The following is a 15641-nucleotide window of genomic DNA, read 5'->3' on the forward strand; positions in this document are numbered from 1 at the left end:
TACTGCTCCTAGTTGTGGTTATCTGGTTATGTACAGATCTCAGTTGTGGTTACCAGTTTACTTACTGCTCCCAGTTGTGGTTACCAGTTTACTTACTGCTCCCAGTTGTGGTTACCTGGTTATCTACAGCTCTCAGTTGTGGTTACCTGGTTATCTACAGCTCTCAGTTGTGGCTACCTGGTTATCTACAGCTCTCAGTTGTGGTTACCTGGTTATGTACAGATCTCAGTTGTGGTTACCTGGTTACTTACTACTCCCAATTGTGGTTACCTGGTTACATACAGCTCTCAGTTGTGGTTACCTGGTTACTTACTACTCCCAGTTGTGGTTACCTGGTTACGTACAGCTTTAAGTTGTGGTTACCTGGTTATGGTGAATTTGATTTTGTCAGCCATGGCCAAGATTCTCTCCAAGTTCTGGGATCCGAATGTGCAGGGTTTACGGAACGGAATACCTGGTGGAAGCCCTTCAATTATTACCGAGCCAGGGTTGCTTTTTATACGTTTATACGGAACTTGCACAGGATATTTTATACCCAAAGCTTCACCTGTAATTAAGAAGAAGTGAGGCAATAAAACTAACAACTCTACAATTTGCACAGGATACACAAATCAATGTAAACAAGGGGTGGCACAGACTGCTGGGACAAAGCGTGTTCTGTTAATTCTTTTATGGGATGGGAGTGCCAGTGGCTCGACCAGCATTTATTGCCCATCCTGAATTGCCCTGGAGAAGGCGGTGGTGAGCCTCACTCACGGACTGCTGCAGTCCATGCGGTGAAGGCACACCCGCGGTGTTAAATACCAGGATGGTGAGCGACTTGGAGAGGAACTTGCAGCTGGTGACGTTCGCAGGAATCTGCTGCCCTGGTCCTTCTGGGCGCTGGAAGTTACGGGTTTGGAACATGCTGCCAAAGGAGCCTTGATGAGTTGCTGCAGTGCATCTTGTAGATGGTACACACGGGCTGCCACTGTGTGTCGAAGGTGGAGGGAGAGAATGTGGGTTACCCAAACTCGGCTGCCATGTTGAAGGAGCAATGAGCAACAGTTTGGCAAATCTGCTACAGCGCCATCCTATCTAACCCTCAACAGGCAGAAAAAAATATCCATGCATCTTTCAACTTACCAGAGTTGAGGGAAACTAGTTTTATGACCAGGTTAGTATCAGCTGCTAATTCTACATCAAGTTTACTATTAACTGGGCAGCACGGTGGCGCAGTGGTTAGCACTACAGTCTCACGGCGCCGAGGTCCCAGGTTCGATCCTGGCTCTGGGTCACTGTCCGTGTGGAGTTTGCACATTCTCCCCGTGTTTGCGTGGGTTTCACCCCCACAACCCAAAGATGTGCAGGGTAGGTGGATTGAACATGCTAAATTGCCCCTTAATTGGGAAAAATGAATTGGGTACTCTAAATTTTAAAAAAAAGTTTACAATTAACTTAGAGCGGTCTTAATCAAGGAAATATAATTTAAAACACTGTGGTGAAACCAATTAAGCATGAGTTTATAAATGATTGCTGCAATAGAAGTTTACAGGTACTCAGAATGCTGTGACTTTCCTCTGTCCATTCGCAAAACATTGAGTGGGGTTTGGACTTTGCTGCGTCTCTTTTACATATGAAGCTGCTGCGTTTACAACACTACAGCAACAACAACGGGCGCGATTTATCGGCCTTGTTACACCCAGTGCGGATCGGGACGAGCCAGTTAGATCGCAACAGTGGCCGAAATTGGGATCCGCGGCAGGCGCCAATTGGTTCCCGATTGAACCGACCCGCTCCTGTTGCCGTGATCCGGATTCTGCCTAGACGTGGCGAGAAATCAACAATCACCAAGTAAGGCCAATCTCCATATCATTAATAGGAAGAATCCCTATCGAATGACTTCCCGTGATCTAACTGGCTCCCTAATGAGGGTTCATGAAGGCACCGATTCGCACTGGTCCACATAATGGCCACGTATGGCTCTAACCAGTGGAGCAGTTTCCCCCCCGATTCCCATTAACTTCAGGTTTGCTCAGAGGACATTCCTCAATGTCAGCCTCATTTTTGTTCTGGGGAGGACTGAAGGAAATTGGTTGTTCCCCTGGTCTAGATTGATTTGGTCAGAATCGGGAGACAGGCCAGAAACTTCATAGGTAACTTTAAAATAGCCCGACTATCAATTCCCTGCTCCACCGCCCCGGCAGCATTGCACAAGATAAATATTTGTTACGGCAACGGGTGGACTCATGCCAGCACCCGTCACATGATAATGGCATAGGTTCCTCTGACTGGATTGCAGCCATACATTCTGAACATGGAGACCATCACAGAAGAACTGAAATTACCATATTTGCGATTGAACAGGTCCTGCACTTGCTCCCGTAGATTATTGGCGATGTCCACTCGAGTGAGCTTTGCATCATAATTCTCTGCAAAATAGAAAAATCCCCAAACTAAGAGTCAGGCTCCATAATGTACAGAATCCGAAGGATGGGTGCCCACAAGGGACAGGCATTCAACTTTAACACAGGTCATCTTACCAGATCCAGAACAGATGTCTCACTGATTACAGACTCGTGTATTATCCAGCCTTAATGGAGAACATGGAGTTACCTGTCTCTGCACCATTCCAGATTGAGTGGTCATGGGCCAAGTGCACAGAATTTTGATAAAACACTTGGCAGGAGATTAACAACTTATTGTTTTTGCAGGCAATTTATTTTCGGAGATAGCCCAGATTAATTGCCTTGGGCCCCTAACACGAGTACTGGAGTAAAGGATAATTCAAGATGCCTTTACTAGTATGCGAGAGACTCAATTGAGACTTTCATTTCAAATGTATGGGGTTTAATTCCCAAAACAGAAAGGCTCCAATGATGTTGATACTCTCATTCATGTTATGTGGTTAGTTTACAGAAATAACTGTACTAACTTGCCTGGCCAGATACCCATCACCTTCCACCATTCATTGCAGGCACCGAAACACAGGGCTCTGCGGCTTCAGATGCTGGGCTGTAATCGGGATGCTCAGGCTGCCTATACAAGTCTCACTCAAATCCCAAGAATGTAACAGTCCCCCAAAGTACTCTCCTCTTCAAGCATTCGTGGACCAAACACTATTTACACAGCCCACTGGAGCATCATTGGACTCCTCCATTGTGTCACCCAAGCCTGACTAAAATGCCATTTTCTTTTGAATTTTAGAGTACCCAATTAATTTCTTTTCCAATTAAGGGGCAATTTAGCATGGCCAATCCGTCTAGCCTGCACATCTTTGGGTTGTGGGGGTGAAACCCACGCAAACACGGAGAGAATGTGCAAACTGCACATGGACAGTGACCCAGAGCCGGGGTCAAACCTTGGAGCTCGGCGCCGTGAGGCAGCAGTGCTAACCACTGCGCCACCGTACTGCTCAAAAATGTCATTTCGACTGAAAATGAAATTAAACATCCCTGTGCTGAGATGACACACTGTTTCAAGTTGTGGGAATGAGACCAGTTGATTGGTGTGAACCTATGCCAAACTCAATTCACACGCGGCCCACACAACCATTAGCAAACCTACCAACAACCCCACATTTAGTGGGGAAGTGCGAGATTCTGATTCTGAGATTCTGATCGCCCACCCTGCCACCTCAGGTTCGCAACCCATCACACTCGTGTGCACGGTTCCATTTCTCCTGCTTTTGATATCAAACTGGGAACTCAATGGAGCATCAGCTATTCCAGTATCCAAAATCCCGTTCCCGTTTTCAATCTCAAGGACCTGCGTTTACTTAAACTTATGTTTCCGCGCCCACACAATCCAATGGCGCTTTTTAATGAATCTCTGAATACAGTTTCCTTTAAGGCCAGCCCTTGCTTCTGTTGAACAGCAGCGATACCCGTCCAGGAGAGCGAAATGGGACGAACTCAGTCCATCATGTGCACACTCACTGAGTGGCTGTAACAGGTAACCTCAAAATAGGGATAGTTCTTGCTTACCTGGGATTGTCACTTCAATGATGTTGAGGGAATTGTTTGATTTATTTCCATCCGAGTTTGTCAGGTGCTTCACTGGCGTTTTATCTGGTATTTCTGGAATAGGAAAGGAAAACTAACATTAGATGTAAAGGTAGGGTCACATGATGTGAGCGCAGGAATAGCTGTGTTTGCATGAGCTCTGGTGCTGCTTAGTTACCTCAAATACCCGGGCTCCATAGCGTCTGACCTACTCCTACAAGGTTTTCCGTAGATTATGTAGTTCCGCCTCTAATATACTAGACGCGAGGATGTACACACTTTGCTGTGTTTTCATGGTTTATAAACCTTTCTCCACCTCCCCTCTCTACTGTTTGTATATGTGGAAGCAACGGGTTTACTGAATCAACTTGGGTTTCCTCCCGTCATCAATTGTACTGTACCAGTTTTGAGGGCGTGTTGTAAAAATGGAAAAACTCAAATAAAAATATATTTGAAGAATTATAAAGTCTCCTATTCGCCTCCCACAGCAAACTCTCTCTTCGTTCTTTTCCCATCATCCTTTTCTTACACTGCCGCTCATGTTGTCTTTACTGATGTGTTTATGGAGTAACCAGACAAGTATATTGATTCATGGAATTAGTACAGCACGGAAGGTGGTCCCATCATGACCATGCACCTCTTCTTATCTCCCCTCTAATCTTTCCACCAATCACTTTAAATCTATGCCGACCTCTCTGTGAAGGGAAATAGACCATTCCCACTCACTCTTTCCAGGCACCTCACAACCTTGTACCCTTCAAATAAATCCCCCTTCAAACAAATCCCCCCCCTCAGCCTCTCTGTTCCAAGGAGAACAACCCCAGCCTATCCGATCTTTCCGCATAGTTTCATAGTTTCATAGAATTTACAGTGCAGAAGGAGGCCATTCGGCCCATCGAGTCTGCACCAGCTCTTGGAAAGAGCACCCTACCCAAGGTCAACACCTCCACCCTATCCCCATAACCCAGTAACCCCACCCAACACTAAGGGCAATTTTGGACACCAAGGGCAATTTATCATGGCCAATCCACCTAACCTGCACATCTTTGGACTGTGGGAGGAAACCGAAGCACCCGGAGGAAACCCACGCACACACGGGGAGGATGTACAGACTCCACACAGACAGTGACCCAAGCCAGAATCGAACCTGGGACCCTGGAGCTGGGAAGCCATTGTGCTATCCACAATGCTACCGTGCTGCCCTGAGTTCCAGCCCTGGAAACATCCTCGTAAATCTATTCTGTAATCTCTCTCGTGCAATTCCATCCTTTCCGTATTGTGCTGACTAGGACGGTACTCAAGATGTGGCCTAACTAGTGTTTTATATAATTTCAGCTTAGCCTCCCTGCTCTAACGAATGAAAGTATTCCATATGCCTTCTTAAACCATCTCCTACCATCAGGGATCTATAGAAAAAAGGTAGAAAAATAGAAAGGTCTACTGATGGAAGTTAGACGAAGGGGAATGTATACCCCAGCATAGATAAGTTGGGTTGAATGACCTGTTTCTGTTCTGTACATTCTTTGTCTTAGGGGGACTGATTGTGACACAGTCAGTCAGACTCTTTGACTCAGTAGCAGACGAACAGACCCTGAAAGTCTGGAACTACGATTCTTTTAGCAGAGTAACCCCTGGGAGCCACGTCACAGATGCTGGCGTTTGAGGTGCGGAGTTAAAATGGCAAAAAGCAGCTTTACTAATGCCTGGATTTCATGGACGTCACTGAGAACAATGTGCAGCCTGTCACTAGAGTGACTCACAGGGCACATATCAGCGGTCAATCAGTAGGTCGTCAGTGCTTTGAAATCATGCTGTGTGCTTTATTATTCTATACATCTTTTAGTAGAGTTGTAAATGTCTGTTTCATGATTCATGTTCGAGAATATAACTTGTGGTTTTAAGAACTCAACTGTTAAATGTAAGGGAAAGAAAGCATCCAGTTTCAAAACTGTTATGTATTCCAAGTGAATTAAATTCAAACAAGCTTGGAGCTCATTACAATTAAAAGCTAACATATGTTTACCTTGAAGATCAGAGTTGGAAATGCAAACACTGGACAAGAGTTGACCCATATCTGGACTGTTTAGCAGAGCCCAAGTACCCACCATTATCTCCATAAAAGAAGCTAAAAGCTACCACTTCAAAGGAAAAAGTGTTTGTAGAACTCCATTTGAAATAGAAATGATTCCTCCGAGTTTCAGATTTAAACAGTCGCAAAGTTAAACAGAATTTGTTTGCATTTCTGTTTGAACATCCCAAAGCATGCCACATTGTCATGGAGATGGACTGTTGAGTGAGAAGGACTTCTTTATTTTTTTGTGGGTGTGTTTGCTGTCAAAAGCATGCAGTTCAGTCTGGGAACAGACAGCTGTCTAGAGGGAGTAGCACATTTGGTCTTGTGTAGTCTACAGCTCACCGAGTTGGAGGAGCTAAAGGAAATGATTGTTAGCCAGGTCTCCACTTATGCAGAAAAAAATACTAATTTTATTGTTCACTGAGTGGAATGTACATGGGGGCTCAAGCTCAGTTTGTAATTTGGATGTTGTAGGTGTGGGTAGAGGGGAAGGGGGAAGCAAAGAGGAGAAAGGTGCAGGAAAGGTGGATAAGATTGGGGGCGAAAATTAAATGTATATTAAGAAAGAAAGAAATGGTAAAAGACAGTTAAAATGAAATGAAAACAAATGGGTCGAGGTGGTGCTGATCATCTGAAGTTGTTGAATTCGATGTTCAGGCCGGAAGGCTGTAGCGTGCCTAACCGGAAGATGAGATGTTGTTCCTCTAGCACGAGGGGACATAGCTTTAAATTGAGGGGAGATAGATATAGGACAGATGTCAGAGGTAGGTTTTTTACTCAGAGTAGTACGGGCGTGGAATGCTCTGCCTGCAACAGTAGTGGATTTGCCAACACTAAGGGCATTCAAATGGTCATTGGATAGACATATGGATGATAAGGGAATAGCGTAGATGGGCTTTAGAGTGGTTTCACAGGTCGGCGCAACAACGAGGGCTGAAGGGCCTGTACTGCGCTGTAACGTTGTATGTTCTATGCTGCCTCATGGCGCCGAGGTCCCAGGTTCGATCCTGGATCTGGGTTAATGTCCGTGTGGAGTTTGCACATTTTCCCCGTGTCTACATGGGTTTTGCCCCCACAGATGTGCTGGTTAGGTGGATTGGCCATGCTAAATTCCCCCCTTAATTGGAAAAAAATAAATTGGGTACTCTAAATTCATTTAAAAAAAAGAAGCCGCCCAACACTGCTGGGAAGCCCGAGGGGGGAGGGGCGGGGTGCACTCCTGGTGGGAACAGAGAATCCCGCCGCCAGAGATTGGTCAGAAAATTCCGGCCCTGGTCAAGCGTTCATGATATTAACCAATAGACTAGTTGGCGAGAAACCATTTCTGTTGGTTGCAGAGTCGAAGATTAAGTCACATAGTCTAAAAATTAGGGCCAGACCTTTCAGGTGTGAAAATAACAAACACTGCTCCACTCAAAGGGCAATTGTTGCCAGATTAATATTAAAACTGAGGTTTGGTGATAAAATATCAGCATTAGATTGAACGGTGAAACAGGTAGGAAGGGCTAAATAGCCAACTCCTATTCCTATGTCTCTGTAACATTTGCAAATGCCTGGCTACTTGGGAAGGGAGTTATTCTTCATGTCCAACGATGCACTCATTGCACTGACCTGTTTGAATCTGCCTCTTAGGTGGTGTTCCTTCCTCTTTCAGACAGTCATGGGATGCTTGTGTTGCTGCTAGAATAGACACAATGATGGTTAAAGCAATCCTGAAATTCTAATGTCTTCAACCATTAGTCTTTAGGGGTTGCCAACTGCGATTTAATGTATTGCCAAAGGTTTCATCACATGACTTGCCCCCCCACTCCAGCCATTAGTCGGTAAACACACCCCATCCTGGTGATGTACGATTTCCTCCACTGACAGGAAAGCAAAATGGCTCATTACCCAATTGCTGACTGTCAACCAGACAACTTTTACCCCATTTTAAATATTTTTCGATCCGGTAAAAATAAACATTCAAAGGAAATGCCAAAACAAAAACAATCTATTTTAAAATTTCCCGATGATCCTTCTCCAGGGTTACACATATAGCAGTGTTCTGGAGATTAACCTTTAAATTATGAGGGGCATAGACAGAGTGGATAGTCAGAGGCTTTTCCCCAGGGTGGAGGGGTCAATTACTAGGGAGCATAGGTTTAAGGTGCGAGGGGCAAGGTTCAGAGGAGATTTACGAGGCAAGTTTTTTTTACACAGAGGGTAGTAGGTGCCTGGAACTTGCTGCCGGAGGAGGTGGTGGAAGCAGGGACGATAATGACATTTAAGGGGCACCTTGACAAATACATGAATAGGATGGGAATAGAGGGATACAGACCCCAGAAGTGTAGAAGATTTTAGTTTAGGCGGGCAGCATGGTCGGCACAGGCTTGGAGGGCCGAAGGGCCTGTTCCTGTGCTGTACTTCTCTTTGTTCTTCATTCCTGGAGGATTGGCAACCCTGACAATCCCACTTTGTTTCCAAGGATTGAAAGTTGAAGCTGTGAGGAGAGATTGGAAAGGGAAGGGGGTTGTTTTTAGGGGTGAGCTAATTGGGGTGCACAAAATTATGAGGGGCCTAGATAAGGTGAACAGGAACTACTTGTTTCCCTCTGCAATTCCCAGGGGGCAGAGATTGTAGATAGATTATCTTTTTTTCTCTTTTTAAAAAAATTTAGAGTACCCAATTCATTTTTTCCAATTAAGGGGCAATTTAGCGTATCCAATCCACCTACCCTGCACATCTTTTGGGTTGTGGGGGCGAGACCCATGCAAACATGGGGAGAATGTGCAAACTCCACATGGACAGTGAAACACACTGCTCCTTCAACTGCGGAGCAAACAAATTAACTCCCAAAACCCAACCTTCCAGCAGCACCTCGGCTAAATTGGTCACTTTACTGTCTCCAAGTTAGAGATTTAGGTTTTACCCTTTCTGGCTGAAGGCAAGATAACTTAAAAGTAACAAATCTTTCCAGGCTCAAAGAATTTGTGCCTCTTACGCACAGGCAAGAATGAGGTGTCATATGTAGATTGCTGAAAGCACAGGCATTCAATTACTTCACAAAAACATCATATACATCTAGCTGGTCCGGTAACAATGAGAATTGAAGGCAGGGCCGTTGTTCTCAACAGATGGTATCTGCACGATCCTTTTTTGTTAAATTTAGAGTACCCAATTCTTTTTTTTTTCTAATTACGGTGCATTTTAGCGTGGCCAATCCACCTACTCTGCGCATCTTTGGGTTGTGGGGGTATGAGACCCACGCAGACACGGGGAGAATGCGTAAACCGTAAACTCCACATGGACAGTAACCCAGGGCCAGCATCGAACCTGGGTCCTCGGCGCCACAAGGCAGCAGTGCTAACCACTGCGCCACTGTGTTGCCGTAACTGCACAATCCTAAACCTACTTCCATCTGCATCTGCCCATGGAGACCAACGCTCTCCCAATTTACTTACAAAATGCCAATTCTCTAACCTATGGCCACTAGTCACTATGACGTTTCTGTAGATACCAATCTGCTGAATCACACTCTCCCTTGTAACTCCTGATACCCAAGTCCCCTCTAAAACATTGGGCTGGGTTCTCCGCTCCCCTTCTCCACGTTCACTAAATTATCTGACTCCTTATACCACATTCAGTGCTGGGATAAGCAGGCGGCTACTCCAATTAAATACTGGGAAGACTGAAGCCATTGGGGTAAATCTGGTCCCGCCCGCTGTGGGAATCGTCACGGGCGGAATGGAAACTTTGACGGGCCATTTTAAGGCCTGTTGACCACGGGCATGGTTTCTGGTCTCGGGGCAGGCGGAACCTGAAAATCCCACCCATTGACTTTGGTCCTCAGTACAAACTCTGCCCACCAGCTACCGATTCCATTCCTGTACCAGGCAATTGTCAGAGTCTGAGCCTGACTTTCACAGCTTCTATGCTGCATTTGACTTTGAAAGGAGCTACGAACCCTGCATCCTTTCCATTACAAAGACTGTCTATTTTCATCTCCACAGCATCAACTGACATCACCTCACCTCAGCTGATTTGCTTCTGAAACTCTCATCCTTCACTATTCAAATAATCTCCTGGCCAAACTCCCAGCTTCCACCCTTCACAAATTTGGGACTGGATTCTCCCTTTGGGACACTAAGTGTTGCCGCCGGAACTGAATAGCGTACAGTTCACATTTCCGCTGGGGGCTCTATTCGTTCCGCGGTTCAGGATGTGCAATGGGCCAGCATTCTGCCGGCGTGAATTGGAAACAATTCCTGGCCCAGCGGGCGGTGTAACCGCTGTGGTTGGAATTAATGTCAAAGAGCCTGGCAGCTGGAGATGTTTTTAAGCGCTCCACTTACCACACACTCACTGCAGCCACCAAGATGGCTCAGAAAAGACCTGCACCCCAAGTTCAGATGCCCAAGGTGGACCCACTGCTCCGTGCAAATGAGGAGAGGTGGGGCAGCCTCTTCCCCAGGGTGGGTAGCAGACTCAAGGCCTCCCTCCTGAACAGTGCCGAGGAGGCGGTGTCGTAGGTGGTCAGCGCTGCCAGTCTCACCAGGAGAGACAGCTGATCCGGAGGGGTGGGGGGGTCACTGGTGAGGCCTTTGCACTGAGAGGGGCAGAGAGCCATGGAGGGTCCATAAGCCACAATGCAGGTGTCCTCTGTTTGGGTGAGCTCTGCTAACCCCCGCTTCCTCTGCGATGTGGCAGTGCTTCTGAGGACTGCACTGAGGAGTGCCAGCACCTGGAGGGCCACTGATTGAGCTTGGCCACGCCCTTCCCTTTGCTGATACCACTGGGATATGATGAAGGTTTCCAGAGGGGCGGCCTGGGTGGGCTCTTACATCATCAGAGGCTCTCTGAGCATTCACAGGACACAGTGAGAAATCAGCAGGGTGACCAACCAGGAGCCCGAACATAGCACCAAAGGGATGTGTTAAATCCACACACTGCAGCAATGGCGCTCTTAGCCAGTCCACCCCATCCCGAGGGGGACACCCAGAGTACATGGGCCAAGTCGTTCCCCACTACTGCCCCAGCTCGCACAGACATTCCCCAGCAAGACCGACAGGTTTGGAGGTTTTTTGAGAGATTCTTTAGCCTCTCGGACCCCCTCAGCAGACGGGGCACCCAGTCCTGCTTGTAAATACTTGCACAAATTTGCACCTGCACTATGTCCGGCTCGGAGAGGGGCATCACAGAGGGATGGAGCATGAAGTGTCCAACCCACAAATAATATTTAAATCCATGCAATTGACGGAGCACAAACTTTGATAACACCGCCAGCGAGGGACTGGAGCATGGCAACGGAACCGACGGACGGGGGCAAAACACAGTTTTTCCATTTTGTGCAATTAACCGCCGATTGCGATTCCCAACACCGGCATCGCACAGCAAAGTATTCAGCCCTTTATCTAGAAACACAGAAAATAGGAACTGGAGGAGGCCATTCGGCCCTTCGAGTCTGCACTGCCATTCATTATGATTGCAGCTGATCATCCAACTCAGTAACCTGTTCCTGTTTTCCCCCATATCCTTTGAGCCCCTTAGCCCGAAGTGCTGTATCTAACTCCTTCTAGTAAACGGACAATGTTTTAGCTTCAACTACTTCCTGTGGTGGCGAATTCCACAGGCTCACCAACTCTCTGGGTGAAGAGATTTCACCTCACCCTGACTTGCGCCAAGTCATGTTCGCCTAAGACTCCTTGCTGACTGACGTTGTGTCCCAGTCTGGAAATTCCTCAATATTAAAATTTGTTTCCTTGTTTTGAAATTGGCTCCTCCAAGTCCGCACCTTCCTCTCCTCCAAGTCCGCACCTTCTCTGTCTCCTAGTGTTTGTTCATGCTTATCCTTGTTTTGTATACTACAAAAATCTCAATAAAAATATATTTTTTTTAAAACATCCGGGCCTTCCTCCAATCACGGGCCCTCCTCCACGTCTGGCCTTTTGCACATCCTCAATTTTAATCACCTCACTACTGGCGGCAATGATTTCATTTGTCAAGGTTCCAAGTTCTGGAATTCCCTCTATAAACCTCTCCATCTCTCCTTAACACCAACCTCTTTGTTCAAGCTTTTTGTCAGCTGCATTAAATACCTGCCATACAAAGCTTATTGCCCTTGATAACACTCCTGTGAAACACCAGTGGACCTGTCATTGGATTAAAACAGCTCCTCTGCTTGTCGCTGCTTTTCACATTGCTTGTAGAGCATATAGCACCATCCAGTGGTGGAAATGAGAAGAGCAGGTGATGCATGACTCAATGCGTCGCTGTGTATCTTCGCTACGGGCGCGATCTGGCAAATCTCTTTGTAACTTAACATCAATAATTAGAAATTCACTGCATTTCTAACTTCTCTCACTCTATCCAACATTCACATCTGATGCATTTCATAGAATCATAGAATCCCTGTAGTACAGAAGGAGTGATGATGTGGAGATGCCGGCGTTGGACAGGGGTGAGCCCAGTAAGAAGTCTTACAAACCAGGTTAAATCCAACAGGTTTGTTTGAAATCACGAGCTTTCGGAGCACTGCTCCTTCCTCAGGTGAATGAAGAGACAGGTTCTAGAAACATGTATAGATATATATATAGACATAGAACATAGAACATAGAACATAGAACGATACAGCGCAGTACAGGCCCTTCGGCCCTCGATGTTGCACCGACATGGAGAAAAAAAAACTAAAGGCCATCTAACCTACACTATGCCCTTATCATCCATATGCTTATCCAATAAATTTTTAAATGCCCTCAATGTTGGCGAGTTCACAGACAAAGTCAAAGATGCAAGACAATACTTTGAATGCGAGCATTTGCAGGTAATTAAGTCTTTACAGCCTCAACCGGGACCTTGAATTCATGTTGCATTACATTCACCCCCCCACCACCTGGCCTGGGCTTGCAAAATCCTACCAACTGTCCTGGCTAGAGACAATTCACACCTCTTTAACCTGGGGTTACCCCTCTCTCTGGATCTGTAAAGATTTAATTACCTGCAAATGCTCGCATTCAAAGTATTCAAACAATTGTGATTTGAAACAATCCTGTTGGACTTTAACCTGGTGTAAGATTTCTTACTGTACAGAAGGAGGCCATTCGGCCCAGCGAGTCCACACCGACCTGCGAAAATAGCACCCTACGTAGGCCCATCCCCTCCCTATCCCTGTAACCCCATTACCCCACCTAACCTTTGGACACCAAGGGCCAATTTAGCATACCTAACCGGAACATCTTTGGACTGTGGGAGGAAACCGAAGCACCCGGAGGAAACCCACGCAGACATAGGGATAGAATGCAAACTCCACACAGACAGTGACCCAAAGTTGGAATGGAACCTGGCTCACTGGCGCTATGAGGCAGCAGTGCTAACTACTTTAGGGCATCTCTTGGGGAGGGGGGGGTCCCTTTATTTAGGAGGTGTCTTTTGCGGGTCCCCTTATTTAGGCAGTCTCTGGGGGATCCCCCTATACAGGGGGTCTCTGGGGAACAGTTGGCCACCTCCGTACTTGGGGGAAGAGAGGGGGGACCCAGAAAATCCGCAGGTAGGGAGCTGATTCGTGATGCGGCTGTGAGGAGGATGCTGCTTTGCGATGTGGAAGGGGCGTTAGTGGGGGGTGGAGTGGCTGCCCGATAGCGGGGATACCACATAATCCTTGACATGCAGAAATGTGCATGGCGAGGTATAGTGAATTGCATCAGTTGCAATTCACCTCCGGTAGGGGAACATAGAGTGGGTTTCCCCCCCCCCCCCAACTCCGTTTCGCCAGCTGGTCAATGGGGTTTCCCATTGTGGGGCACCCCACGCCGTCGGGAAACCCCCGGGCTGCCGGCAAAACGGAGAATCCCGAAGGCGGAGAATTCAGCACATAGTCTCCCAAACGGAGAATCCCGGCCTGGATTTTTATTTCCAAGATTGTTAATCTGAGTTCAAATTCTCCAAATGCCAGAAGGGGACGTGTTGTGTTGCTGCTTCTTGTATGACACAGTAAACAGTCTACTTTCTTACCGAGTGAATTCTGTCCATCCTTACACGATTCTTGTCCTTCAAGCAAGAGCTGTGGCCTATAGGTGTAATATTAATATAAATGAGGAGCTTGACTTTCATCAAATAAGTGTCCTGTTCTTTTCAAAATAAAAGAAAAGTGTTAAAGAGAAGAGATCCCAAGACAAAAGGCCCTGAAACAAGAGCTTGACCTTCCAATTACAATGTGGTGAACCAGCTTGCTGTTGTTGGTTATAGAGTGATAGAATCCCTCCAGTGCAGAAGGAGGCCATTCGGCCCATCGAGTCTGCACTCACCCTCTGAAAGATCACTGCGACCAGGTCCATTCCCCCGCCCACCCCACTCTATCCCCGTTACCTAACCTACACATCCTTGCACACAAAGAGGCAATTTCTCATGGCCAATCCACCTAACCTGCACATCTCTGGACTGTGGGAGGAAACCGGAGCACCCGGAGGAAACACAGACATGGGGAGGATGTACAAACTCCACACAGGCAGTGGCCCAAGGCTGGAACTGATCCTAGGTCCCTGGTGCTGAGGCAGCAGTGCTAACCACTGTGCCGCCCAATACTATGGGCAGTTAATGTTTTGTAGTTTCGCTCAGAACCCTCGTTCCCAAATAAAAGCAGGTGTACTTTAATGCTCTCACACTGGAAAGTAAAGGTGTGGGCCATGTCGCGGGAAAAATGTAGTATATCTGGACTTCTGGAAGGCATTTGATAAGGTGCCACACAAAAGGTTAATACACAAGGTAAGATCACATGGACTTTGGGGTAATTTATTAGTTTGCATGGAAGACCAGCTAACCGACAGAAGGCAGAGAGTTGGGATAAATGGGTATTTTTCTGGTTGGCAAGATGTAACTATTGGGGTGTCACAGGGTTCGGTTCTTGAGCCCCAACTATTTACAATCTATATTAATGACTTGGATGTAGGAATAGAAGGTTCTAGAGCCAAATTTGAAGGTGACACTAAAATAGTTGGGATAGTAAGTTGTAATGAGGTTCGGTGAGTGGGTCAAAATTTGGCAGGTGGAGCTGAACGTGGATAAGTGTGAGGTTATCCATTTTGGTCGGAAAAATGGAAAGGCAACTTATTAAATGAGGAGAAACTTCAAAGTGCTTTGGTGCAGAGTGATCTGGGTGTCCTTGTGCATGAACCTCAGTAAACTAGTATGCAGGTACAGCAGGTAATAAGGAAAGCAAATGGAATTTTAATAATAATAATATTTATTATTGTCACAAATAGGATTACATTAACACTGCAATGACATTACTGTGAAAATCCCCTAGTCGCCACACTCCAGCGCCTGTTTGGGTACACTGAGGGGGAATTCAGGATGTCCAATTCACCTAATAGCACGTCTTTCGGGACTTGTGGGAGGAAACCGGAGCACCCGGAGGAAACCCACGCAGTCACGGGGTCCGATCAGACAGTGACCCAAGTGGGAATTGAACCTGGTGTTGTGTGCAACAGTGCTAACCACTGTGCTACCGTGCTGCCAGACCTTCATAGCTAAAGGAAGAGAGTCTAAAAGTAGGAAAGTGTTGCTGCAACTGTACAAGGCATTGCTGAGACCGCACCTGGAGGACTGTGCAC

The 15641-nt window shown here is 46.6% G+C and overlaps 1 protein-coding gene across 9 annotated transcripts in view; it reads right to left on the minus strand.

The window, feature by feature from the left end:
• The window catches only part of gtf2ird1 (GTF2I repeat domain containing 1), a 237864-nt gene that overhangs the window by 56288 nt on the left and 165935 nt on the right, over positions 1-15641 (minus strand). For 8 of the 9 annotated variants that reach the window (XR_005462554.1, XM_038813774.1, XM_038813775.1 and 5 more), the window contains 5 exons: positions 14044-14099; positions 7669-7737; positions 3966-4058; positions 2328-2411; positions 364-547 (listed from right to left, as the gene is read on the minus strand). Coding sequence is in view for 8 of the 9 variants with exons in the window: in XM_038813774.1 (XP_038669702.1) it covers positions 364-547; positions 2328-2411; positions 3966-4058; positions 7669-7737; positions 14044-14099 (486 nt within the window). In the remaining variant the exon portion in view is untranslated. The remainder of the gene's footprint in view (positions 1-363; positions 548-2327; positions 2412-3965; positions 4059-7668; positions 7738-14043; positions 14100-15641) is intronic. The other variant, XM_038813778.1, reaches the window with a different exon arrangement.

Source organism: Scyliorhinus canicula, chromosome 12 (genome assembly GCF_902713615.1).
Source record: "Scyliorhinus canicula chromosome 12, sScyCan1.1, whole genome shotgun sequence".
NCBI lineage: Eukaryota > Metazoa > Chordata > Chondrichthyes > Carcharhiniformes > Scyliorhinidae > Scyliorhinus > Scyliorhinus canicula.